Source organism: Bemisia tabaci, chromosome 5 (assembly GCF_918797505.1).
Source record: "Bemisia tabaci chromosome 5, PGI_BMITA_v3".
NCBI classification, from domain to species: Eukaryota; Metazoa; Arthropoda; class Insecta; order Hemiptera; family Aleyrodidae; genus Bemisia; species Bemisia tabaci.
This window is the reverse complement of record NC_092797.1, coordinates 40,756,869-40,783,279: the sequence shown is the minus strand read 5'-3', so window position 1 is coordinate 40,783,279 and position 26,411 is coordinate 40,756,869. Positions and strand designations below refer to the sequence as shown.

Below are 26,411 nucleotides of genomic sequence, written 5' to 3'. Positions count from 1 at the left end.
TTCCATGAGCTAGGATCCTTCATAGTGTGTCTGCGTCATAGGCACACATGTGTGACACAAAATACACATGTGGTCTCGTGCGCAAATTGGAAGATGCATCGTATCGAGGGAGCTTTCGCATGGAAGAAAGTCTAAGAGCGAACACTCTCCATGCATACGCGGTACTAAAAAATCATAAATTATAATTTGCTCTACATATACCAAACTGGTTTATCAAACTTACATGAAAGAAACGAATGATCGCAGTGCTAGTTTCGCTGTAGCGAACTGAACATGCTTGAGGCTAACTGGCGCAGTTGGCAGGCTTTAAAAGTGTTTCAGATTTTTTTCGCGCAAAAGGAAAGATATTCAGATCCACCGTTTTCATTTTTGAATTGGTTTTAATCCCAAAAATCAAAATGAATGATTTTTCAACATTCAGAGGGAAAAAGTACATTATTTACAATGAAAGCCAAATTATAATGTGAGTTTCATCATTTTTATGTAACGATTTTTGGTTAAATAAAGCTCCTGTTTTGAGGTTTTTGTTTAACACCTTTGCGTTAACATTTCTTCAAAATAGAAAACGTGTATATTAAAAATATCATCTATTTAGGAACTAAGTTTTTTTTAAAAAATATGGCTCGTAAGACGGCAAAAATTCACAGTGACAGAATTTCCAGGTTTACAGGGGTTCAGATGTTCATAAACATTTATTAAAGTTGCCCTAAAATGTTTACATTGCCCCCAATTTCGTTAAGATTCCAGGCCTCCAAACTCCACCAAGCTGAAAGAAAACAAAACAATACAAGGGAGCATTAAATGAAGAGGCTAAAAAATAAATAATGAGAGATTTGTCGAGGACGGAGCAATTATCGAGGGGAAGGAACACTATAGGACAGGGTAGACGCGGGAGGGTGCAAGGTGTAGACGCCGATAAATGTTGGTTAAGCGTCGATGAAAAAGCTTAAGAGCTGCGAGAATATGTATAACGGGTTGCATTCATTATCGAGATCGTCGGGACACTCCTCGTGGGAGATGTGAGTCCCGCTTGAATATTCAGATCCCGGCGCACTTAAGAAGTAAAGTACCCTTGGACCCCTTCCGCTCCGCGTATCGGCCACCCGCTACACTCCCCGACAACGCGTGTTGCCGCGACCCGCTGATTCATCATTATTCCCGTCGCCCATAATTAATACCGAAACACTGACACAGTAACATTGAGCGGAGAGGGTGGGGGGAGGGGGTGGCGTGGGCGCCGAAAAAGGGGCCTTTTGTGTTTCCCAAATAATCTTCGGCTCCGTGCTTATTCAAACCTCCGTGAAAATCACTCCTCCCCGACTTTCGCTCGCATCTGTTTAAAACCTCGCTCCTCTAACGCAAGAGCTTAACTCCACTCAAACGTGAACCCTGGTAAACATGGATTTATATGAGCGATGGGGCTCGTTCTTGGAGTTTGCCACGCTTTTCCGGTTGCGGAGCGAGACAGTCTGCTCGATCGCCGAGTCAGAAAATTACTAGACACAATGAGTTTCGACAAAGAAAACACTTTAACGGCTCTGTAAACACTTAACTGTCTTTAAACGAGGCGCGCCGGAATGAAACGACCCGAGAGATGAATCCGTTGATGTTTAAAACCGAACGCTCTCGGAATCTGATGAGCCCTTGAATGAATGCATTCTTTTGGAGCTCGTGGCTCATCGGAAAAATGACTTGTTGAGTTTTAACATCGACCGATTCGGATGACGAGTCGGGCGCGCGTCTCGAGAAAAGGAAGTTCCAGGATTTCGTTGTGTGTTTTTATTTTAGGCCGTCGAGTTCTCGGAATCTCCGCGAGCTTAAGTGTATGCATGCTTACAAAAATACACACTGCAAGTCAAAAAGGGGGTCTTCCGAAATCGGATTATTTGAGTTATTTTCCCGTTCTGCCGTCTTCTTAAGAATACTCATTAATTAATTAACTCTCGGAATCGGCGAATGAAGGGAGTCTGAATTTCTCTGATGAGCTTTGGGGGAAAAAAATATCGAGGAGAGAGGGATTTGTCAGAGTTTTGAAATCTGATGTTTTGGAAAATACGGGTTTCTCCGGTAAACTTATAAGAATGGGTCTGTTGTATGTAATGGTAAAATCACGACAGGTAAGTCTGAATTTTGAATTAAATAAGTCTGAAACTCTTTAGCGCGCAATCTGGGTAGCTGGTAATACGTTTTAAGCGTGCCAGCAGGGCTCGCTTTTTGAAATCACTCGGATGTACCATAGTACAGCACACAGATCAACCAATGCTATTCAACGGGTCGTCCAAATACTTTTTTCCTCGCACCCGTTTCTTTGTCTTTGAACCATTACACTGTCAAGCCCTGATGGTCTTTTACCAAAACATCTAATGAACTGCTAATTGGAAACCCTTGAGAACATTTTTCTGTCAAAACCGTTTTATTCAATTTGACAGAAACCTCATAGGAGCTTTCTTACGCTCGGAGGACTCAACTCTAGAACCTTCTTTCCCGCCAAAACTCTATAGCCAATGAGCGTCTTGCACTGTAAGTGCAATCTGTGATGAGCCTCGTGACTCATTATACTATGTACTAACCATGGCCCCTGCCGAAATCCACTTAAACCACTACAGTTATCTCGCGATATAGCTTTGGGTGTCCGGTTTCGAGCAAGGCAATAAAAGACGGCGAGGCGATTAACCGATTAACCATTCACCGTGATGCTAGGATCCACCAAATTTTCTCAAAAATTATTTTCCGTCTATTTAGCGAGTTTTTCTTTACTTTCCGTTGAAGTACAAATAAAAAGAGACCTCATTTGTACAGATCGGCCGAATAGGAGAGAAGTTACAGTTCGAAATCCAAAGAGATTAACTGAACGCGATTTCGATGCACGGCAGTTCGCCCGAATCACGGTCGTGCGCAAATGCCGCATATCAGCTTAAAATCAAGATAATTGGACGGAATCTTTAAAATTAATTTACATTCAACGTTCATGAATCAATATTTTCTCCCAAATTTAGCAAAAAGCACCAATTGATGCAAAAAGCAAAGACGTGAAAATAAGAGGTATTTGTCCAACATTTCAGTTATTCGGCACGCTTTTCCAACATACTCATGTTGGATTTTTTCTTCTTGTTTTTTTTTTTCAAAATCCTCGCAATAGCAGACAGTTTCTCTCAATTGCCGACGACCAGGTTTGCCCAGAGAGAGGCAAACCTGAGTTAAAAAAGCAAACAATCTCGCGAACTTTTTTCGCGCATGATTTCAATCGTTTTCACGCGTTAGTTTCCTCCTTTTGCATAAGCAAAACCTTTAAATCAATTGAAATAGTTCTTAAGCAACAGTTCGCAGGATTTTTTGTTGCTGACGAGCAAATATTTTTCATGTGACTATAGTCCATTCCCGGAACATCTCTCTAATAAAACATGAGGAAAATATGAAACATGAAAATTACGTTTTTCTCACGTTGACTAGCAATGGTGGCCGACAAAAACAAAACACAGATGAATAGTATGAAAGAAAAAAATTATCTTCCGAGGAGTTTACTTCATCCTTCCTAATTTCATCGAGAAAATTAACGCTTACCATGTTTTTTGAGTCTATACTCGGAACCCTCATCGTTTTATACTAAACCTTTTTTTTTGTTTGAGCCCCCCAAAACAATTTGAGTAGACTCAGAAACCGTATAACAGACTGGAGAGAGGGCTCAAAAAAGGGCCCTGTTAAAGTTTTACTCGGTGAGGAGAGGTATTCTGTGAATCGACAATGAATTGACGGAGCATTTAATCGTTGAGAGTGTTACTTTTACTTAATCGGCGTTCGGTTACAAGTTCCAGAACAGCGACTCCGATAACCTCTACGAGGGATTACTGATCGAGGGCAGGAGCCAACCCCCTGCCGCAACGGAGCATGGAATTCTCAACTTGGAGGCAGAAGTTGGGGGATGCGAGAGTAAATTTTGAGGGCGAATCTGACCGTATAATTAAGTGAGGGAGGGACGATGTGGGGGATGCGAGAGGGAGGGCGAGGGATGGGGGTGGAGTGACAAAACAGTTTTCTCATATCGCTCAAGCAAGACATCGCGCGCGGCGCGTGCAAATTCTCGACACGTTCTATTTACGTTAAAGCATAATCAAAAGATTAAACTCAGATTATTTTCTCATACTTTCGTCGACTGGATTAATTTACTTCCGTCTCATCTTGGCTCTTTATACTTCGCTCAAAGTTCTTTGCATGATGCGCTGCACAGAGTCAGTGCATTTCCAGCGGCCCGACTATCGAAACCAAGTCGACACGACAACACCAGTAGACATAATCATATTTTAACCATGCAATATCGCATTTTGATGTGCAATCGTTTTAAATATTCAATAATCGGCCCATTTCCGTAGTTTGGTCTACCAAACTATGTTTCTCAGTATTCCAAAGTTGCAAATCACCTGACATATTTTAAATTTTTGAAGAAAGTCTGATCTTAGTACTTGCACGAAATATTGTCTGATTTTTCGTCGTTCCTTCAAAAATATCCTCTGAAAAAATATCATAATAATATTGTATTCTTTAGCAAATATATGATATGATACGAAGATGATCAATCGAGATCTATGGTTTGGTGTCATCAACTTTCCTCATCTCGACTTGAATATTGATTTTTAGTTGGAAATTATTGGATTTTTGTTTAAATGAAAATTGTACTGATCTTATTTCTGGAAGAGACACAAACACTAGCTTGTCGACGCTTGGATACGACTAATCCTGTTTAATAGATGTGCGTATTGCATTTACCAAAATATGAAGGCAATCTGACTTCTCATCGCCGTCTCAGCAAGGCCTAACGCGACGACTTGCAAGTTGTCACCCCTAAGCTTTGTTTCCACGGTATGTTTCATGGGACTTGTCCCAAGTTCGAATCGCAAGAACGAAACTTCTGGGCCTCTTTCTCGTTAAACTGAGCAACCTAAGGCGAATTTTCGCGAGTGGATTTGGTCAATTTTTTCAACCAGATCGGCAGGGTTGCAAACCGAAGGAGAAAAACGCTCTGATTCAGTCAAGAACTAATCTCAGCTGCTTGATGAATTTTGGCCAACGTTTGCGTCCATCCACTTTTCAACCCACCTTCGGGGATAGGTCGAGAATCTTAGATGTGGTCGTCATTGCTGCCAGCATGAAAACCTAATGTTGTAAGCGCCTTGTCACCCGGAAGGAATTTCATTCTGTTGTAACGGAGGTTGGCAGTAAGTTAAAAACTTCGACAAAATCCACTCGCGAAAGTTTGCCTAAAATCTCCTCGCCTTCTCTCTGAGTCGCTCTTAGGACCCCACAAGGACTCTGCTTGGCACTGTGATGAGCATTGACTAACTCGATATTTTTTCCAACTTCGCAGATGAGATTTTTCCTCGGGATAAATCCCACGAAACTTCTCTTGGAAACAAGACCCTACTCCGAGAGAAAAATAGTGCGAACGAAATGTATGCCAGCAATTATTGTGGGCACTTGAAGGGAAGGAAAAGAAATTAAAAGGGCTGAAGGTCAGGTCAGGGAAGGGTATAAATAAATCGGGGCGGAAATCCCGTTACCCGAATTTGCCGGGGAGCGCGGAGTGGCTGCGAGATCGGATCGATGGAAATTTGAAGCGAGCGGAGATTTGAATGCGAGTCCAGCTTTGAATTTCCAGCTGAATTTAAATCTAAATTTAAATCAGGGAGCCGGAGCCACCCGTGCCCCGTGCCACGCTCCGGCGGCGAATGAGGAATGAGCATTCCCGCACGATTGATTTCCCCCGAGCGAGGACTACGCACCTGATTAATCAATCTCCCGCTGAATCCGGCTAAATCTTTCCCCTCCCCCCTCCCCCCGCCCCGCTAATCTAATTTTTCCCGCCTTTTTCCGTTACCGACTTCATTCCGCTATCACCTCCACCCCCACGCCCCCGCTTTGAGGAACTCAACTGGGCACGGTGGCGTCCGCGATTGGATCCATTCACTTAGCATTTCTAGAACGGTGTTTTTCCACCACGGGTCCAGTTTTACTCCTCCCTACTTGGTCGTGCTAAGGAAGAACGCAGTATGAGTTTCCGGACGTAGTCAGCACAAAACTTCAAGAACCAAGTGCCAAATCCATGGTTGTTCCTTAAACTCATGGTTATTGAGGGCTGATGGTTAAATTGATAAACAGGACGATAGACAAAGAAGACATGCAGTGATCCTACTGGTTGAAACAGGTGGTTTATAGACTAGGGGGAATATGATGGGCTGACTATAAGGTCTCTCATTGTTTGCCGTTACACGGAGAAAAAGACTTCGTGAATGGGACCCGAAGTTGAGATCATATGGACCTCTGAAGTTTTCGGATCACGTATCTAAAAACTTGAGGACCAAGTTGGGGTTGCAGCCATCTGAAGTACTTTGATATATACGGTTTTCACATCCGAAAAACTTCGGTTCTCACATCTGAAGTACCTCAGATGTAAGAACTGAAGTTTCAGATGTGTGATCCGAACCTCGACAGCTAGACCTAAAGTGTTCAGATGCTCAATCTCAAAACTTCAGAGATCCATATGACCTCAACCTCGGGTCCCATGCACGAAGTTTTTTCTACCCTCTATATAGACGTAAAAAACACAGGGGAAATGTAGCGATCCTACTGGTTGAAACAGGTGGTTTATAGACTAAGGGGGATAATGATGGACTGACTATAAGGTCTTTCATTGGTTGCAGTTAGTTAGTCTATAACAGACCCTCTATATAGACATGAAAGACACAGGAGAAATGGAGAGATCCAACTGGTTGAAACAGGTGGTTTATAGACTTTCCTGGTCCATCCCAGTTTATAATATTTCCAACTGGTTAAAAAGTAATCTCTCTAACCGTTTGTGACATTTATGATGCTTGACAATGGAAGCCAGTCGCAAATAGACTCAGCGCGACGCTAGTGTGGGTATATAGAGAGCCTAGAAAAAACCTAAAGTGTTAACATTATGATTGAGGATGCCTTTGTCATTTCATCATAAAGAGGAATTTTTTCAAAGGATTAACTGTGGAATTACATCTTTACAAGGAATGATTCTACATCACAAAAAATACAAAACGCAATTTAGAAAATTCCATAATCCGCACAAGCTTTAAAGAAAGCACGGATTTACATTAAAATTGTCAAATGCCGCAATTTTTTTCGTAATTTACACTTCCTGTAATGGTAAATTATCGCAATTTCTCTAAAAACCCTATTTCCATAGCTAATTACCCTTTTTATGACGCTATGTTGAAGATAATTGGCACTTTGTAAACCACGTAGGCTTCGTGAAGATTGGAGCTGATCAAGGAACGGCTACGAATACAACCCAGTTTCTCCAGTTTTCTTAAATATTTTGTCGTAGGAAATTCGGCAATATTCTAATATTTACACGGCGTTTTTCCTCAGCATGGGGGTGCCGCCTCGCTAAGATCATCCGACCCGGCGAGTTATCAATCTCCGTTTTAGGGTGCCGAGAGCTTTACGCAGTCTTCTAGTCCGCGTAGCTCTAATGAGGTGTCCGCTTTCATGGCATGGATTAAAACTCTTAAAATTTTAAGGTTCTTGAAAGAGTTTCATAACATTTCATTTTAGCGTGAATATTCCTCATTTTTCATTTTGCCATAGAAAATGGACTACAAGTCAGGATAAAAATACCACTAATCTGAGAAAGGATGCAGTATGAGCTTTCAATAGTTACCAAATGTCTTTCATAAGATAAGAAATCTCAGGGACTTTTGCGAATATTGCCCTCAATTTTCTCGGAGAACTTTATCCGCAATCTAATCTATAAGGTATCTGAAATTTTCGAGACGGAATATGCTCAACTTTCTTCAAAAATAAATACACTATCGGAAAAAATTTTGCAACGTCCAAATAAAAAATGAATATGGCGTTCTTCCTTAAAATTGTTCGTCCTCGACTCTATGTGCTGTAAAAGGTAATGGCAAAAGGGAATAGTATTGAACGTACGAGAAGTTTACTCAAAAGACGGCGAACCATCACGCCTGGATACAATACAACTATACGAGCTCAATGGCTGTGCGTGTTGCCTATATTGCAGTACGAAGGCGCTCTACACTTTCATTGCCGCCTTAGTATCCAATGCTACCTTGGTCGTAGGATTAAGGAGGAGCCTAATGGCTTCCCTCCAAAACATTTCTGAAGTTTCGTTCAACACAAAATCCGAAGAGGAATTCAGTCCATTGACCACGGAAACGCAGTGAAGTAATTCCCGTTTGCATGAATTCTCAAAATTCATTAATGAAGGCTTTAATCCATCGTGCGTTTTGGTAAGGGGGCAAGTGTATTGGCAAGAAAATAATCAAATTAATTATTCATTATTTATCGATTTCATACTGGGTACAAAACAGTATTATTTTACATTTGCCCAATGAAACCTCAGAGGAAGTTACGAGTATTCTGATTCAATTCGTAGTTTATAGAAAAAATAATTTATAAGCATTACGATTTTCATCGAGATACGCATATGTATGTTCTGAAGTTGAAGCCCCTGTACGTGTAAATGTTTAACAAAAATGTAGATATTCATCACACACGCCAATACAATCATCATTGCGTAAAATTCAATACCGTACCTACGAACATCATAAGACTGAAGTAGAACGTTTTTGGTGAGGCAAACGCAGACCGAAGCAGTAATTACTAAAAAGAGCGTATTAAATGAGCGTTCTACGTATTGTGAAGTGCGGGGAAATTTATTCATCGTTCCGATTAAATTCATTTTGTTTACCTCCTTGGAAGTGTCATGTAACATGCTTCAACTATGACGTGACATTGACGGATTTCGGACTGAATGTAACCAGAATGCCGTGAATGGAGGCGGATACTATGAAAAGAAGGGAGAGTGGGAGAGAGAGAAAGTGGGAGGAAAGAGCTGTGCGTAAGGAGCAAAGAGAAAACAAGAGTTGTAATTTGCATTATGGGGCGTGTGCTGCCGTGCTAAGGAAGAACGCCGTATGAACTTTCAGGCGTTGCCAAATCTCCCCTGATACAACACGGATTTCCTTGTCAACTTACGAATATTTTTCTATCAATTTTTCATATAATTTTGCTCGCAATTCCACCGAAAAGGCCTGAAAATTTAAAGTGAAAATATTCATAAGTTTCCTCGAAAATGAACATTTTATCAAAGGAAATGTGGCAACTCTTGAATGTTCTTACGGCGTTCTTCCTTAGCACGGCAATGTGGTACCCCCTACTTTCCAGGCGAGAGAGCGAGTTGTCTCTGATTGGCTGACGGTTCCCACCAATTCTTAGGTCGGCCGGTGCCAACATTTTAAACAGAGAGATACGCATTTCTGCAATTTCACCATCGAATAGCTCCACTAAAAATTTCTCCTCCGCAGATTAAGGTCATTTTTCCTGTACTGCCGTGCTAAGGGAAAAACATTGTAAGAACTATCGAGAGTTGCCAAATTTCCTTCGATAAAATGTTTATTTTTAAGGAAAGTTGCGTATATTTTTCCATTAAATTTTCAGAATCCTTAGGTAGAATTGCGATCAAAATTTTCTGAAAAATTGGGAGGAAAATATTCATACGTTCAGACGTTCACCAAGAAATTCGCTTTTTATCAAAGGAAATTTGGCAACGCCTGAAGGTTCATACGGCGTTTTTCCTTAGCACGGTAGTGTGGACAGTCTCACAGAGGCACTCGAGTCAAGTCGGACCGAGACATAACCTATAAGTTGGATATCGGAAAGGAGGAAACCGGAACTGGGGATGGGTCAGAGCAAAGGACAAGTGATAGAAAGCAAACAAAGTTGCAAGGAGCGGAACGATAATATAAGCAGGGCAAATTTAAAAGTGATTAATGAACTAACTGCGTGACGAGGGCGACCCTAGGAAACCCGAGTCAACTGCGCGCGACGCCCTCCCTTCCCTCCCTCCCCCTCCCCGCCTCCCGCCCTCGGGCGGGATAAAAGCGGGATCGGGTTAAGGTGGAATGTGGGTGGAGGGTCCCCGCTTGTGGGATTGAAGGCTGGAGCTGTAGGGATCGCGGCGACTGAGGACCGGAGGGGGGGGGGTTAGGGGGCAGGGGGGCAGGGACACTGTCTGGCGACAGGGATTAAAATAAACATACCGTAACTAACTCTTTTGGCAAATACAATTTGACTGACATTCACAGTTATCCCTACGCACAAGTCAATTTATTCACTGCTTTCATCCTAACCGCTGATTATCCGCTATTGTTCACGGTTTAAAGAAAACATTTTCCCCGCCCCGGCCTCCCCCCCCCTTTATTTTTTCCTCTTCCTGTTCTGCTGAGCTAAGGAAAAACGCCGTATGAATATTCGAACGTTGCCGAATTTCCCCGGATAAAACATGCGTTTTTGACGAAATTTATGCATATTTTTCATTGAAATTTTCAGATATCTTGGATTAAATTGCCAACAAAACAGTCTGAAAAATTGGTAGAAAAATATTTACGATTTCCTCCATAAATTCGTATTTTTTTCGGAGTAAATTTGGCAACGCCTGAAGGTTCATGCGGCGTTCTTCCTCAGCACGGCAGTGTTGCCCACCCGACTCGATTGTTGATCGATATCGAAAGACCTTGATCGATAAAAAACATTGCTAAGATAGGGATTTATCGATCAGGATCATTCGATAACGACTCAATAATCGACCCGCTGCTCTGCCGTGCTAAGTAAAAACGCCGTATCAGCATTTGAATGTTGCCAAATTCTCACAAAATAGATTTATTTATGAAGGAAGTTATGAATATTTTCCCTTGATATCGTCAGACTTTTTAGATCAAATCACGAAAAAAATCCTCTGAAAATCGGCAGAGAAACATTCACTTTCCCTAAAAATTCGTGATTTGTCAAAGGAAGTTTGGCAACGCCTGGTGGCTCTTGAGGCGTTTTTACTTAGCGCGGCGGTGCTCTAATATTAAGCACTTTTCGAGAAACAAACGTCGATATCCTTTAATAGCCGATCTCTAGGAGCACACTCTTCTCATCCATTAACCGGAGTTCAAAATAGTGACTTCGGCCCACGTTAGACTGAAAATGTGACCGCGCGTGGAGTGGGGGAGATACGGTGGAAGCTGCAAAGAAGGGGGCGGTGATGTTGCGTGTTGCGTTCTCGGTGGGTTTAAGGCGCCTCTTTGGGATGGGTTAAGGAGCCTATTTCACCGCCAATAAAAATTGCAACAAATGAAGTGAGCCGAGTGACATTCATTTTTGCTGTCATCTCGCAGCCAGGCTCTCGATGGGACATAACTCATCATATTCAGGGACTCCTCGCCTCATAAAATACCTTTTTCCCTCGGATTATCCAGCACCGTAGAGTCCATAAAAGCTGTGTTCGAAAAAGATTTCCTACTTCCATTTTGTGTCTCGTCGCACCGACCGACAACATGCCAAAATAATGCCTTGAATATCTAAATTTTCCTTCAAGACCACACTGGAAAAAAAAAAACACACATTGGATCTAGAGTCCAGATTCTTGAAAACATTGACAAGAAAAATTGGATTTTTGCTTGAATCAAAACGAAATCCGCTTAAATTAAGAGGCTTGGTTCTTGATTTAAGCTAGATTCTGATCGAATCAAGATACTTTTTCTTGTCGATGTTTTTAAGAGTCTGGACTCTAGATGATCCAATGTGTTTTTTTTTTCCCCAGTGTATCTCAAAATAATTATTTGGATGATTAGTAGCGTATGTGTTTTATTAATTCCCAGCTCTGCACTACTCTCCAAGGGAAAGCGCCGCATGAGCATCCACGGGTTTCCAAAATTTTCCTAATCAAATATTTTTTTAGAAGGAAAGTTATGAATATGTTATTTTGGAATTTTCAAGAACACTAGATTACAGTAGGAATGAAACTGTCTGAAAGACTTAACGATATAGGTTTATAAATTTTTCAGAAAATATGTGTTACATTGAGGAAAACTTTGCAGTATCTGGGTGTTCTACGGCGTTCATTCCTCGTACCGAAGGAGAAGATACCATTGGAAGTAATTCAAACTCTTATCCGTGCTCTATGGATGTGCGTGTTGCTGATACAAATATTGAAGGCGTTTTCGTTGCCTTGTCACACCCACTTCCATGGTTTTTCTCTATTCACAGTATACAAGTTAAATTCGACAATTTTTTTTCTTGCAAACAGTTTGCCTGTCCAATTTGACAAAAAATGGAGGCTGGCTCCAAAATGACATTCCACCTAAACACTACTGAGCCCATTTCATCAAAATTTCATTTTTGCATCTCCGTAGTATACATAGAAGGAAAGGTAACATCGGAAAAAATGCAAAATCTTGGACGCAACTATTCGTGCTCAATGGATGTTTGTGTTGCTTAGACAAATATTGAAGGCGTTTTCGTTGCCCTGTCGCACTGACTTCTACGGCTTTTCTCCCTACACGGCATACAAGTTGAAGTTGACAGAAACTTTCTTGAAAACATTCTGCTTCAACTTTGTTTCTGTACAACGTGACGAACGGTTGCTTTTTTCAATAATATGCCTCGCTCAACTGCTACTAAACCTTCCCTCTCAAAACTCTATGAAGATGTTGCATGTGTGAGGAATTTGCGATTTAATGTTGTTTCTACCGTAAAAGTTCACGAGAAGCACGATGGTGCCACTGGTTTTCTCTGAAATCAACTCCCAAGCTCAAAATAAGCTCTCAAGTTGAGGCTAAAATGGAGGGGATATCCCACGCTATCCTGAGTGTCCACCTCTACATCAAGACAAACTCTCCATGCGAAGATAGGAAGCAAATACTTTGACAGGACTGCCACTTTATTTGGGGACTCTAAAACTGGAAACACGGCAACCCTGCTAATGTATTTGCTCCCTATCTTTGCATGGAGAGCTTGTCTTGATGTAGAGGTGGACTCTTAGGGTAGGGTGGGATATCCCCTCCATTTTGGCCTCAACTTGAGAGCTTTTTTTGAGCTTGGGAGTTGATTTGAGAGAAAAGCAGTGGCATCATCGTGTTTCTCGTGATTTTTACGGTAGAAACAACATTAAATCGCAAATTCCTCACAATGCAACATCTCCATTCTTGCACTTCCCTAGTGAAGAAGATTAGATATCGCTGGAAACAATGCAAACCCTTGGACGCAACTATTCGTGCTCTATGGATGTGCGTGTTGCCTATGCTATTGCAGGCGCTTCGGTAAGACGGCATTGGGATGAACCGATTATTGAGTATTTCTAAATTTTGTGTTTCAGGTGAGATGCGATCCGAGCCGGGGGCGCAGACGGAGAGCGCCGTGGACTTGTTCAGCGACTGGGCAGAGAACTCCGGCCACATCACAGCCAAAACAAACTCGACCAAATCGGCGACCAGACGGTCCATCCGGAGATGTCATAACCTCGCCGCCAATCTCATGCCAATGGATTTCGATCTCACAGACTCATCCTCGGTAAGCAAGACTCCATTTGGTTTGCCATCTGTGGTCTATTAACCGCCATAGACAGTGGCTCGGGTCACCCAAACTAATGTGATTTTCGGCCGCTTCAGTCGACCGAAAGTTCGGATGAACTCTTAATTAAGTGCTACTGGGTATTGGACCAGTAGGCGAGGTACGAGTTTAAGCGCAGGGTGGCAAAATTTCGTGGAATTTCTGATGAAATATTTTCGAAAATTTCAGAAATTTTATGAAATTTAAGAAATATTATAATTTATGTATCAAGTTATATGATTTATATATTGGTCCATTTCTGTTGCTGACGAACTCTTTTTGACACTCACTTAGTTTGCTCATTATAATAATAGATATTAACGCAAATTTGATGCAAATGCTATAATAATGCGTGATTCATAAGTTTTAATTTTTGACTTATTTCATGAATTATAATTAGTTCAGAACCTGCGGAGGTGGAAAATTCTCGCTCAGTATAAAAAGCCTTCGAAATAAAATATCTAATTTCCTCCTTTCCGTTGCCGCTAGCATGTGCGGCATGATTTCAACCAATATGTTTCATTTTTCCAATAGAGAGGCAGTTCTCCATTAAGATGGTTTGTATTTCTTTTTTCTGCGAGAAAACAATAAAGCAGAATTTATCATATCCTAAGTTTTGATTCGCTGTTCTTAGGTGAGCGATGACACGGCGAGTACGCTGGGAACAAGGAGTCGGAACACATCGTCCGGCCGACGTCGAAAACCGGTTCTCAATGCCAAAGAAAGGAATCTCAGGAGACTGGAGAGCAACGAAAGGGAGCGCATGAGAATGCACAGCCTCAACGATGCTTTCCAGGTAGGCCAACGAAAATTTCCCGAAAAATTGCCTCATCACACGAGAGCATTCTTTATGTTTCTATAGAACACATTATTTTATCCTTCAATGGAGTTCTTGCATTTTGGGAATTCACGATTTAAGTACTTTTCCTTGCCTAAAATTTCGCGAAAAACACGGTGTTGAAACTGGTTTTCTCTGAAATCGACTTTTACGCTCAAAAAAGCTCTCAAAGTTCAGGCCGCAATGGAAGGCATATCGAACGCTATCTTGAGAGTCCACCTCTGCATCTAGTCAAACTCTCTATGAAAATGTAGGAAGCAAATACATCAGCAAGATTGCCGTGTTTTCAGTTTTGGAGTCTCCAAACAAAATAGCCACCTTGATAGTGTATTTTCTCCCTATCTTTGCATGGAAAGTTTGACTTGATGTGGAGGTGGACTCTCAGGATAGTGTGAGATATATGCTCTCCATCACGACCTTAACTTTGAAAGCTTCTTCTGAGTTTTGGAGTTGGTCAGAGAAAACCAGTGGCACCATCGTGTTTCTCGGGAAATTTTACGCCAGCAAAGGTACTAATCACAAATCCCCACCCACGCAAAAGCTCAATTCTGAACCATTGAAAAGTTCACTTTGTCTCTTTCTTTTTCTTTTGGGAGTACCGCAAGCATCAACCGCGCCTCCCAATTCTTGGTTTCAATTGAATTGGCCTCATTAGAATACCTGACCCGGAAGAGAGATAGGCAACAAGTAGGACGCGGATAAATTGTGTTTGATAGAAAACTGGCGCTGGGACAAAAAAAAAAGAGGAGAAAATGAAGTTCTAAAATTAGGTTCCACTCATTCAAATGCAGGTCTGCTCCAAGTCAAGGCGAAGAACTCGAAATTAGATTTAAAATTAGTGAAAATAAATGTCGTAATTTGTTTAAGTTGAGGGAGAAAAAAAAATGAAGAGTGGTATCTGAATAGTTTAAGGGGTGAGATGAAAGAATTTTGAAATCTGCATATAGAGCGGAGAGGGATGAAATGAAAAACCAGAATGCTAAAAATATGCATTAATTTCCAACTGCATTCGTCTTACTCGAACGAAAGAAACGGAATCAGAACAGAGTTGTCTTCAAGGCTCATGTATTAGGACGGACTGAAAACGGACGCATTTGTAAGAAACATCCCTTATGCAATCCAGCACATTCAAACGTACCTAATTTAATACAAGAATATCTAGAAGGAAGGGCATACCTTGACCAATTTATTTCAGTCATGTTCGTTTCGTCCCCATTCAATAGCAGATAGTGTACGTATAATGTATGCATGCGTTTAATTGACTACCATGAACTTTTACTGGAAGAAACTTCATTTCTGCGTACCATTAGCACAATATATGTAGAGACGATGTATTTTGTTACGAAGCTACCCTCTGGAGTGGTGAATCCTTAAGAGAGGCCTAGTTATTACACATGAGCGTGTGTTCGTTTTTTAGAACACTCCATTTAGATGCGATTCTATTCCACCATGTCATCCAATGTCGCCAAACTTGAGTCTATTAGACCTCTCCTGTAATAACGTAATCGGGGGGGGGGGGGGGTGTCCCCCTCTAGAATACTGATGTCCCCATTTGCATCTCCAAGAAAACTTGTGATTGCAAGTAGTTGCTCGACAGCCAATACCACAAGACCCATGTGAAGAGTGTTAAAAAGGGTCCATCCCCCTTCCCATAACACAAAATGTTCCTGGCCCTGGCCACACTTATGCCCTCCGGTTTTAATTCGTCTCTATTTATCTCAAACCTCTGTTGTCATTCGATATTCTTCCCCCACTTCTTCTTCTTCCTTCCTTCTTCTTCCTCTTCTCCTTCTCTGTCGTCCTCCTCCTCCTCTTCTTTTTCTTCCTATTCATCTTCCTCTTCTTCTTCCTCTTCTTCCTCTCCTTCCTCTTCTTCCTCTTCTTCCTCTTCTTTTTCTTCTTCCTCTTCTTCTTCTTCCTTCTCTTCTTCTTCATCTTCTTCTTCTTCGTCTTCTTCTTCATCCTCCTGTTTGTCTTCCTATTTCTAATGTATTCTCATATAGCATACGTAAGATCGTTCTTTTTCCTCTTCCTCTCCCTCTATTTCTTCCTCTTAGTCATCCAATATCTAATGCATTCTCATGTGGCACATACAAGATCGTTCTCCTTCCTCTTCTTCGTCTAATTCTTCTTCGTAGTCATCATTTTCTAATGCATACTCATGCGTGACAAATACAAGATTATTCTTATTCCCATTTGTCTTCTCCTCCTCCTTCTTATTTTGCAATCGATTTCTAATGCATTCTCGTGTGACTTGTACAAGATCGTCCTTATTCCTCCTCTTCATCGTCATTGATTTTTATTGTATTCTCATGTGACATGAGAAGTCGTGTTTTTACTTTCTCTCTACCCTAGGGGCTGAAAGTATTGTCATCCTCCAAGGGGGGGGGGGGGGAGTTGAAATTTCATCATTTCTAGACGTTTTAAGGCCCCTGGAGTCAAAATAACCATACTCGAAAAAATGTGTGTCTGTCCGTCCGGCGTCCCCCAAATCTGTCTACAGCAATATCTCAGAATTTATCTGTTCGATTTCATTCAAACTTTGCAGAGAACACCATATCGACGGTGAAACTACCAAACCACGTATCTCGTTTGCAGTGTTTGAAAATCTACGCTCACATTTTATTTTTTTGAAATAGACCAAATCAATATTATTCCTTGAAATTTTCACAGAATTTTCTCCGCACGAAGAGGAAAAATCACAGAAATTTTCAAGACTGGACGTTAAGTAGTTTTTCATTTAAAAAATAAAGTTTAACAGGAAGTCTGCGACGTCGCAAACCGAGATACGTGGTTTGGTAGTTTCACCGTCGATATCTATGGTCTCCTTTATGCACGTCAAACGATTTTGGGGTACGCTAAAATTTGGGGGGGGGGGCTAGGGTCCAAGGTCCATTTTTCTTATTCTTCTTCTTTTTTTTAACACCTGTGTTCCGAACTGACGCGTGGCGTTTTCTCGTGTTGTTGCAGTCCCTGCGAGAGGTGATCCCGCACGTGAAGAAGGAGCGGCGGCTCTCGAAGATCGAGACGCTGACGCTGGCCAAGAATTATATAATGGCTCTAACGAGCGTAATTTGTGATATGCGAGGCGAGGCGAATCCTTACGCGGAGGCCATGGGCGCGGGGGAGTCCCGGTCCCCCGAATCGCCGCGCTCCCCCCGCTCCCCCCGCTCCCTCGTCGACTCCCCGCAGGACCTCGAGAAGAGCTTCTACGAGCCTTTCGACAAGCAAATCCCTGATCTCATCTGAGACTCGCCCATGACGCACCGCTGCGCCGCCGTTTCGCTCAGCTCCGCCCAATGAATACTCCGATACCGAAGCACAGTGGAGTGAGCTAATAGAGGAGGTCCAACATGAAATTTAATATTTGGCTAAAATTATAGATTTTGATGTTTACATACTGAAAAAAAAATCTCGGTGTATTTACCAAGAAAAGGGTGAAATTACCAAGAATTCAGGGTTCTATTTGATCCCAGTTTTTTCTTGGTAAAATTACCATTTATGGAATTGGTAATTTAAGCGAGAAATCTCGGTAAAATTATTGAACTTTCTCGGAAATTTTACTGGACCTTGGTAAAAACGCCAGTAATTTTTTATCGACTGTGGTAGAATTACCGAGATAAAATGGCAAAGTTACCGGGAATTGATTACCAATAAAAGTGGTATTCTTACCTGAAAAAAACAGTAAAAATACCGGTTTTTAGGTAAGTTTACCAGTCTGTCTTGGTAAAATTACCAACAATTGGTAAAAAAAGTGAGATGGTAAAGGTACCAACGGACCTTGGTAAAAACGCCGAGAATTTTTTTTCAGTATATTTTGTCACAAATTCAATTTCATGAGGTGTTTCTGAAGGTAAATTTTACGAAAAAACCAACAAAACCACTCTTCAACTTTTTCGTTTCGTAATTTCGAATTTCAGAGTTTCCTGATTATATCTGACCTCACGTACAGTGGAGTGAGCATGTGATTCCAACATGAAATTTTTGGCTAAAATTATAGAATTTTATGTTTATTTTATCACAAATTATCACAAATTCAATTTCATGAGGTGTTTCTGAAGGTACATTTTACGGAAAAACCAAAAAAACTACTCTTATACTTTTTCGTTTCGTAATTTCGAAAATATAGGCTTTCAAAGTTTGCCGACTATGTCTAACCTCTCCTATTGACTAAGTCCAGTGTGCGACGGTGAAACTGCAAAAAAGCGTATCTCGGTTGCAGTGTTAAGAATTTCCACTCCTTATTTTATTTTGTAAAAGGAGTCTAAACCAACATCATCCTTGAAATTTGTACAGAATATTTGTATGATTGAGAAGGAAAATCATCAAAATTTTCAATGATTGACGATTAGCAGTTATCCGAGTAGAATATAAATTATGATAGGAAGTCTGCAACGCCGAGAACCGAAATACGCATTTCGTCACCTTCCTGCCAAAGCACGACAAGCGTCATGCGAAGTTTATACATTTCCGCAGCCAGTTTATTTTTTTACAGAGATATTATGCGCAACGAATCTGTCCAAAAATTTCCCTGAATTTTCTTTGTGCTCCCGATAAAATTCAGTGAAATTTCCAAACAGATTCAAGTAACAATTTTTTTGTAAAGAAATAAATAAAAGGGAAAAAACCGGCGAAAATTTTTAAACGTCGCATGGCGCTTGTGATACTTTGACCGGGAGGTGACGATTTCTGCAATTTCACCATCGATAGGATCATTCTCAGAGTTGCTGGTAACCCTTCGTTAAGTACGTGACGTCACTCAAACCTACGTAAATTACGTACCATTTGACCATATTTCTTCATTTACTTTATGATTAATGTTGTTTTGTTTTTTCCTTTTTTTGGAGTTTTATAATTGATAACATGTTCGGAACTTATTATACATGCATTTTTGTTTACATTTTTGACTATGTTCACTTTTTTTTTTTTTTTCAAAATTGAGATTTATCGGTGATTTTTTAACGTTTGAGAAGAGGCAAAGACAGAGAAACTGACCTTTGTTATAGGAGCGTTACGGGAGGGAGGTAATAAAATCCGGTTTTTAGCGTTACGTATTGTTTAAAGGACCTTTAGGGGAGCAGCGTCACATGAATTCTTGAATGCTCCCAAATTTCCATTGGTAAAATAGAGTGCTCTGGAAATGAATATTTTTTTAAACATTTTTTTATAAGATTCCTCCCTAATTAATTCTGTCGAACCTGATAATTTCAAAGAAACATACCCATAACTTTCCTAAAACGTGAGTATTTTATCAGAAGAAAGATAACGTTTGAAAGTTCACGCGGCGTTTTCCTTCAGGATGGCAGACCTGGAGAGCATCAAGGAAAATATGGCGATCTTCTAAACCAAATTTCATATCTCTGATGAAGTCAGGCAAAACATCTCTTCGAGTATTTATTGTTCACTCTAGTGAAAAAAAAATCGATTTTCAATTTTGAGTGTAAACGCTTTCTGGTACTTTCAAGAAAATCGAGTCAAAACTTCACGCCATAATTTGTATTGATCAGGAAGGTGAAACAACAGTGCCAGGGAACTTTATAACGGCGTTTTGTCTCTCAAATTCCCGATTTATTATTTTTAAACTCTGAGATTTTCGTGAAGGGTCAATATGTGCAATTTTTGGATGTATTCTTTGCATCAGATGATACAGAATGAACTCTTCAAAACTGTGGCACAGTTATCTTATTTTTATTATTTCTTACCTCAATGACCAATTTATCGTACCCCATAACATGCTTAATGATATCAGCTGAAAGTAGGTACTGGATTTAGATGCAAATACGTCCAATGTCGATATCTCAAAACTGAAATAAGTATCCGCCAAATGTAGGGTCTTTTTAAAAACACTCGATGTTGATTGAACTCTATCACTCGACGCTGTCCACATCATGGAATGTGCATTGTAAACTCTTACTTGACTTTTACCAAAAAGCTAAAATTCAAATGAGATTTCAACATAAGGAGTGTTTGCAGATATGCGCGTTATATTACTTTACTTTGCTGGACTATTAATTGGATTGCATTTTGCAAAAAGGAACAAAGATCATTCCAATGTCGCTATAAGATTGTGCGCTTTCTTTCACTTTGCAAATATCAACTGATCATCTAAGCCAGGTTTATCTTTACTCACAATAAACTATAAATTCAAGACGAAATTTACTCATGTAAATTTAATTTTTTGCATGATTTCGGGAATTTTTTTCAACATTGTAATGCCCTTAGTTCCTTTTTACAAAATGCAATCCAATTGTGAGACGTCTCTATTCTCTTGTATTTATACTCCACTTCTTATCCAACTTCTTTGATCTCTTTCTTGATTATTAACTTTGCATATTTTCGAGATTGATCTCACTCAGAAACATACAATGACCTTCATTAGGTTTGACAAAACAAATAGATCGTTAACAGCATCGCTATAAAAGTTTATGCAATTTTAATTAATGCAATTGTCAACCCTAGTATAATCTGCAATTGTATACGTAAGAGTGCTGATAAAACACAATTATTTCTTTTTGAAGAAGGTACTTTATTACTATTACCTCTTCCAACGTTTTTGTCACCGCAGTTGAATCTTGAAACTGCATTTCGTCTGTTAGATTGCATATGTCATTCACCTTTACTGATTAGCTCCGTAACTTTATCCTATTCCAAGTAAAATAATTCCGTTAATTTGATCTCCAGTAATTTCTTCTTTATTGCATAAGCCTCATCGGTGGGCACCTCCTCCGACTTTTGATGAATTTGTTATGATATTTGTTATCATTTTTAGGTTTTTATTTATGATAACGTTGTGTTGACTTCATAACTCCAAGAGAGTTATAGCCGGGTGAAATATTTTCAATTCACCGATTTATGTTATTCATCTGTATGATATGTGTAAATACTAGTCGTAAGTGTAATGATTTATTTTAATTTTGCCTGTTTTATATATTAGAAATTTGATTGTTACCTCATTGATTTGGAGTATCTCCTCCAAAATTTGACTCATTGCCACTTACCCAATTTATTAGATTGAAATTGCACTCTGATGCGGGGAAAAAGCATTGATGATGTACAATGTAGCTCTCAGCATGTATATGATTCATAATTAGCTACCCAGGCAGAAAGTTGAGTGAAAAATTGTTTCGGTTAACAGAGGCATTGAAAAATGAATGCTCTCATATCTTACTTTCATCTCTTTCTTTTTCTTTGGGCCACAGAAAACACCATTTATATTTGTTAAAACTGTGGAGTACGTATATCCGCGATTTTAATGATCTCACTTTTTATAGTCATCAATCTTCTCGATTTGTGATAGTGTTAGAAGCAACTTAGGCTATATGTAAGAGCAATTTATTGCGTCGATTACACTCAGTCTGAATGATTTGCAGTGATTGTAGATGATTGTAGTGATTGTAGTGATGTGCAGTAATTGCAATGATTGCACTGCTCGCTGAATCAAAGACGTGACCACCGCAGTGGCGTGGCGTGCTTTGCGATATATCGATTGTTATGCCATTTAAACCTATGGTAAAGAATCGATTATTAAGGTGTTCGCGGCGAACACCCTGATTATCGATCATTTTACAAAGGTTTAAATAGCATAACAATCGATATATCGCAAAGCGCGCCACGCCACTGGACCACCGGTGTTTTAGTCTTACACTTTTAGTACTTTTTGATGCTTTAACATGCATGTCTTTATAAGTCTCCTTTATTTTTAATGGTCTTTCGAATGCATTTAGAAACCCATAGAAATAAATTACCCTGCTAGATTCTTTTAAGACGATTTGAAGTTTTTTTTTTTCTTTTTCTTTTTTTATGTCCCAGCAATGTCTGATACTCACATTGATTGTGCCACAAATTCCCAAATTATTCTAGGCCGGATCCCTGTTGCCAAAAACAGCATACTTTTAAGTCAGTATCAAGCGCTGTCGGACCGACTTGAGCAAATTGCGCCCTCAGAAGTTATTAGACTAATTTACTTAGGTGAATTCTTTGAAGTTTCTTTCGTAAGTTCACGTATGATGGCCCATCCGACGAAATCGGTCTCCAATAGTGTTACAAAGTTGCAAAGTGTGGCAATCCCAGTATACTCATACGAATAAGAAAAAACAGTAAGAAATTCTGATACAAATATATACATTTGAAATCTTGAAATTACCTCACGATAGTTATAATCATTAAAATTCTGGAGTGTAGATTATTTGCCCCACATGGGTTTCGACTTAAAATCCACGCCAGTACTCGAATAATTGAAGACATTCTTGTAAATACAGATTTTAAGCTTGGCCACCATCACTGGAAGAGTTATTTTAATTTTTTTCTTCTTTTTTTTATCAGAGTTTTTGCGCTACATTTTGAAACCTATTTTATCTACTTATGCAACCCTTTCAACACTAAATCCAAGTTTAGTTACCAATTTCATGTTGCAGTACCCCCTAAAAGACGTTAAGTTTATTAGTAAATAATTTAGGTATTCATATTAGTATAGAATATTTTTATTTTTAAAAATAATTTTATTTTTATGCTGATTCATCATAAAGCTCTCGTGCATTGTTAATATTATTAATTTATCTGAAACAATTATTAGGCTTAAATTCTGACCGCAACGATTCATTTAATTTAAGGAACTGTTACTTAATAATTACTTTTGTCTCTTATTCATATTTTACATCTTTGACCTACTACTTTACGGGACGTTTATGAAAAGATACGACCTTGAAAGCGTCATTAATAATTTGTTTCGCATAACATGGCGGATGAAGGGCTAAGTTGATCGTGTTACAAATATTAACTATATTAATGTTTCCATGGACTTTAAAACAACCTATTGTACTCTTTCGTTTTCGCATTTCTTTTAGAAGTACCTGGGAGTCAAGCCATCGTGCTTGATAAAGTATCCAAATCTTCGCAATGGACCACTAGACAAGGTGCGAATTTAAGCATTTTGATACATGTATCATAATCAGAATTTCACGTAGAACACGATTCGCGCAACGAAAATTACTGAAACCAACTCCCAACGGAGATATTAACATTTTTATTTCACATTGGTTAAAGAAATTTGAACTGCCCGCTCACAAGAAACTCAAAGCTCTACGTGAGTCAAATCGCGCACCACAACGGTTTTAGCAAGCTGCTCAATCAAGCAATGTTCATTTCACACCATGTGTTTTTCAAACTATAAGTAATTTGCTATAGCTGAGCCAAAGTGTCAAGATTGAGGTTGCCAGACTTTTTCATCGCAGAGACGTTCATGATAACGTTTAGCTCGCGATGTGATAATCACGTAGGGCATTGAGTTTTCATGAGCGGGTGGTTTCAATTCACGCACCAAGAATCATTAAATATCTTCGGAAGGAGTTGATTTCGGTAATTTTCGTTGTGCGCATCGTGTTTTACGTGAAATTTTGGTGAGGAAACATGTATCAGAATGCTGAAATTCGAACCTTGTCTAGTGGTCCATTGAGGGGGTTTATTGACACGAAAAAATGTATGTCAGACCGTAGAGTTAATTTTAATTCAGCTATCTTCTTTTTTTAATATTAGCAAGATTTCTAATGATACTCTTACACTGTAGGATTTTCATTGAAACTTATTGAGAATTACACATATTCTGAACCAAAAAGTATTCTCATTAATGAGGTGATAAATTTTTGGTGATTTTTTTTCTACTGATCTTTTGTGACCCTACAAACTAAGCCGTCGGGAAAAATAAAAATCCATGTACTCTAAACAATGAAAGCTTCAAGTTGATCAAGCGGGATGATTTGAAAAAGAATGGTAGCATTACTGGTCTCGCGCCCATTAAATGACAGAAAGCACGATGCGAAAGTTTCCCTTCCACACAATGATGAATTTTTTACCTTCGTAGTAAGTTTTTCCCTCATATATTTGACAGTTTGCTTCTCTGGAAATTAAATATAGGTACCGTTTTGCAAGAACGGGAAATAGCCAGTTAGATTATCAATAAGTGTATCAGTAAATTATTTTCGTTACATAGCTATAATTTGATTTAAAATCTAAGTTGGCATTTAAAAAAATCACTAACTCTTTTAAAGATCTCTTACTAGGTTGATTTTTAATTACGGTCCTTTCGAGGGCCGTACGTCAAGCTATTAAAACCACTTAAGGCTGAAACACGCTGAGGTATTTTTACTCAACGTAAAAATATCGGCACGGTCGACGATTTATTTTTAAGTCAGTAAAATGTGTTGTTCTTTTTCTTCACTTTTGCTCTTTTCCCTCGTACATTCTCTTTGAATTCCCATATGATGAGCAAGTGTATGTTTTACCTTTTAGGCGAATTATTTTTTAGTGCTTGCTTTACTATTTGTAAAAGGCTGAATGTAAATTTTTATTGATTGATTTGTAAAATCTACTGTACAAGTTGAATAGACTAATTGCCTATTTCTTTGTTAGCTTCTTTTAAAGATGGATTATTTCTCGTGTTTCATATGGCGTTATTTATTTTTATTTTGATTGATGTACCTGATGTTATATACTGAGTATGTATAATATTTAGCTAAATTAAACGCTCAATGTGAGGAAAACCTGACATGATAACACATCCTCGTGCAATATCCTTTTACATCAAACTGGGTTCTGAGAATGAATATTTGAACTGGACACGAGGTAAAGCACCAGATAACAACCCCCGGTCAAAATTTCTCGTATGTAACAACAACCAAGTGGACACGTTGAAAATTTTTCGAATTTAAATTTAACTGTTAGTAATACAATAAGTTTAATTTTATGGATTTTATGTAAAAAAGTCATAACAAACCTTCCGCTTACGAAAAATCCTCTGTCTCATCCGATCGCAATCGAACCACAATCAGTATCCGCCAATAACAAAAATATCATTTCATAAAATGAACTTTTAGTCATCTCTCATAAATGTTTTTGCAAGCACGAAGGTTATTCCAAATTCTCACGTTGAGCGCGTTCACCTTTTTGTTGTAAGTCAATTTTATTCCCAATAGACTTTATCTTTTAAAGTTATTGACATGTTCATTTGTGTCTGTGTCGTTTCAAATCAAAAATAAACCCTCCGTTGAAGAAAATAAAGTGTTCTTTTTTTTGCATTTCCCTTTAGGGGAGACCGGGGCTATGTTGACCAGATTTTTTGAAAACTTGTGTCTGAAGAAACAGAAGAATAGAATGCCATTTCTTTGATGCTCTAATCCTTGAGCATACAGTGTAAAATTAAAATCAACTGAAAACATTGTACAAAATACTTTAATTTTGTGAGTTTCATGCGTTTTTATAAGAAAATCCATTTTGGTCAACATAGCCCCTGCTTGGGGCTATATTGGCCACCCCCGGGGCTAAGTGAGCCACCTGTAAGGAAGCTATGTTAACCTTGTTCAGTTGATTGTAATTGCACTTAAAAAGCTTAGTATTATGCCCTTACACTTATCTTTCGTAATGTTTGTAAAACTCAATACCTTTGGAGCTGAAAATTTAAAAATAAAAAAAAAAAATTTTAAAGAACAGTATCAAATTTAATAAGTGAGTTGGCGTGAAAAGCAACTTAAAAAATAATAAGAAGATCTACTTCTCCACTAAATAGGACCGTTTTAAACTCAAAGAGAATGGATTTGAAACCTTACGCAAAAAAAAGTATAAAATGTATGTCTTCTTAGTAGGTCAACATAGCCCCAGAAAAATGGTCCACATAGCCCCGATCGAGGTTACCTCAAATCAAAGTCATCCAACTAAGAAACAAGGAGTCAAAAGCCATAAATCCATACACTAAAATCAAAGGAAAGGGGTCTACTTCAAATAGAAACAAAGATTAATAAGATACAAAATAAATACTCGCCACAGCAAACAAAATTCAAAATTAAAAAAATCGCGTTTTCGGGCTATTTTCGAAGGTAAACAAGAATGTTACAGCACAGAGCATAACAGAGGGGGACACCATCGATGTTGATATTTTAAATTGTTAGTCTACATCGCTGCCAACCTTTTTGCTCATCAAAACATCAAATTTACATTTTCCTCTACAAAATTCTCACGATGGTTATCATAGCCCCGTGGCCAACATAACCCCGGTCTCCCCTATCCGAGAAAGAATTGCATCTAGCACTCAGATGCTATGTAAAATATAGAGAAAATTGAAAAAACCTTTGTTCCACTGGGAGTTTTTGATGCGGTTGAC

The 26,411-nt window shown here is 39.2% G+C and overlaps 1 protein-coding gene across 2 annotated transcripts in view; it reads left to right on the top strand.

The window, feature by feature from the left end:
* Positions 1-25,692, top strand: part of LOC109040683 (uncharacterized) — a 272,839-nt gene extending 247,147 nt beyond the window's left edge. For both annotated transcript variants that reach the window (XM_072300729.1, XM_019056686.2), the window contains 3 exons: positions 13,193-13,386; positions 14,060-14,221; positions 17,234-25,692. In XM_072300729.1, the coding sequence (XP_072156830.1) occupies positions 13,198-13,386; positions 14,060-14,221; positions 17,234-17,512 (630 nt within the window). In that variant the 5' untranslated portion in view covers positions 13,193-13,197 and the 3' untranslated portion in view covers positions 17,513-25,692. The remainder of the gene's footprint in view (positions 1-13,192; positions 13,387-14,059; positions 14,222-17,233) is intronic.
* The last annotated feature ends 719 nt before the right edge of the window (positions 25,693-26,411 follow it).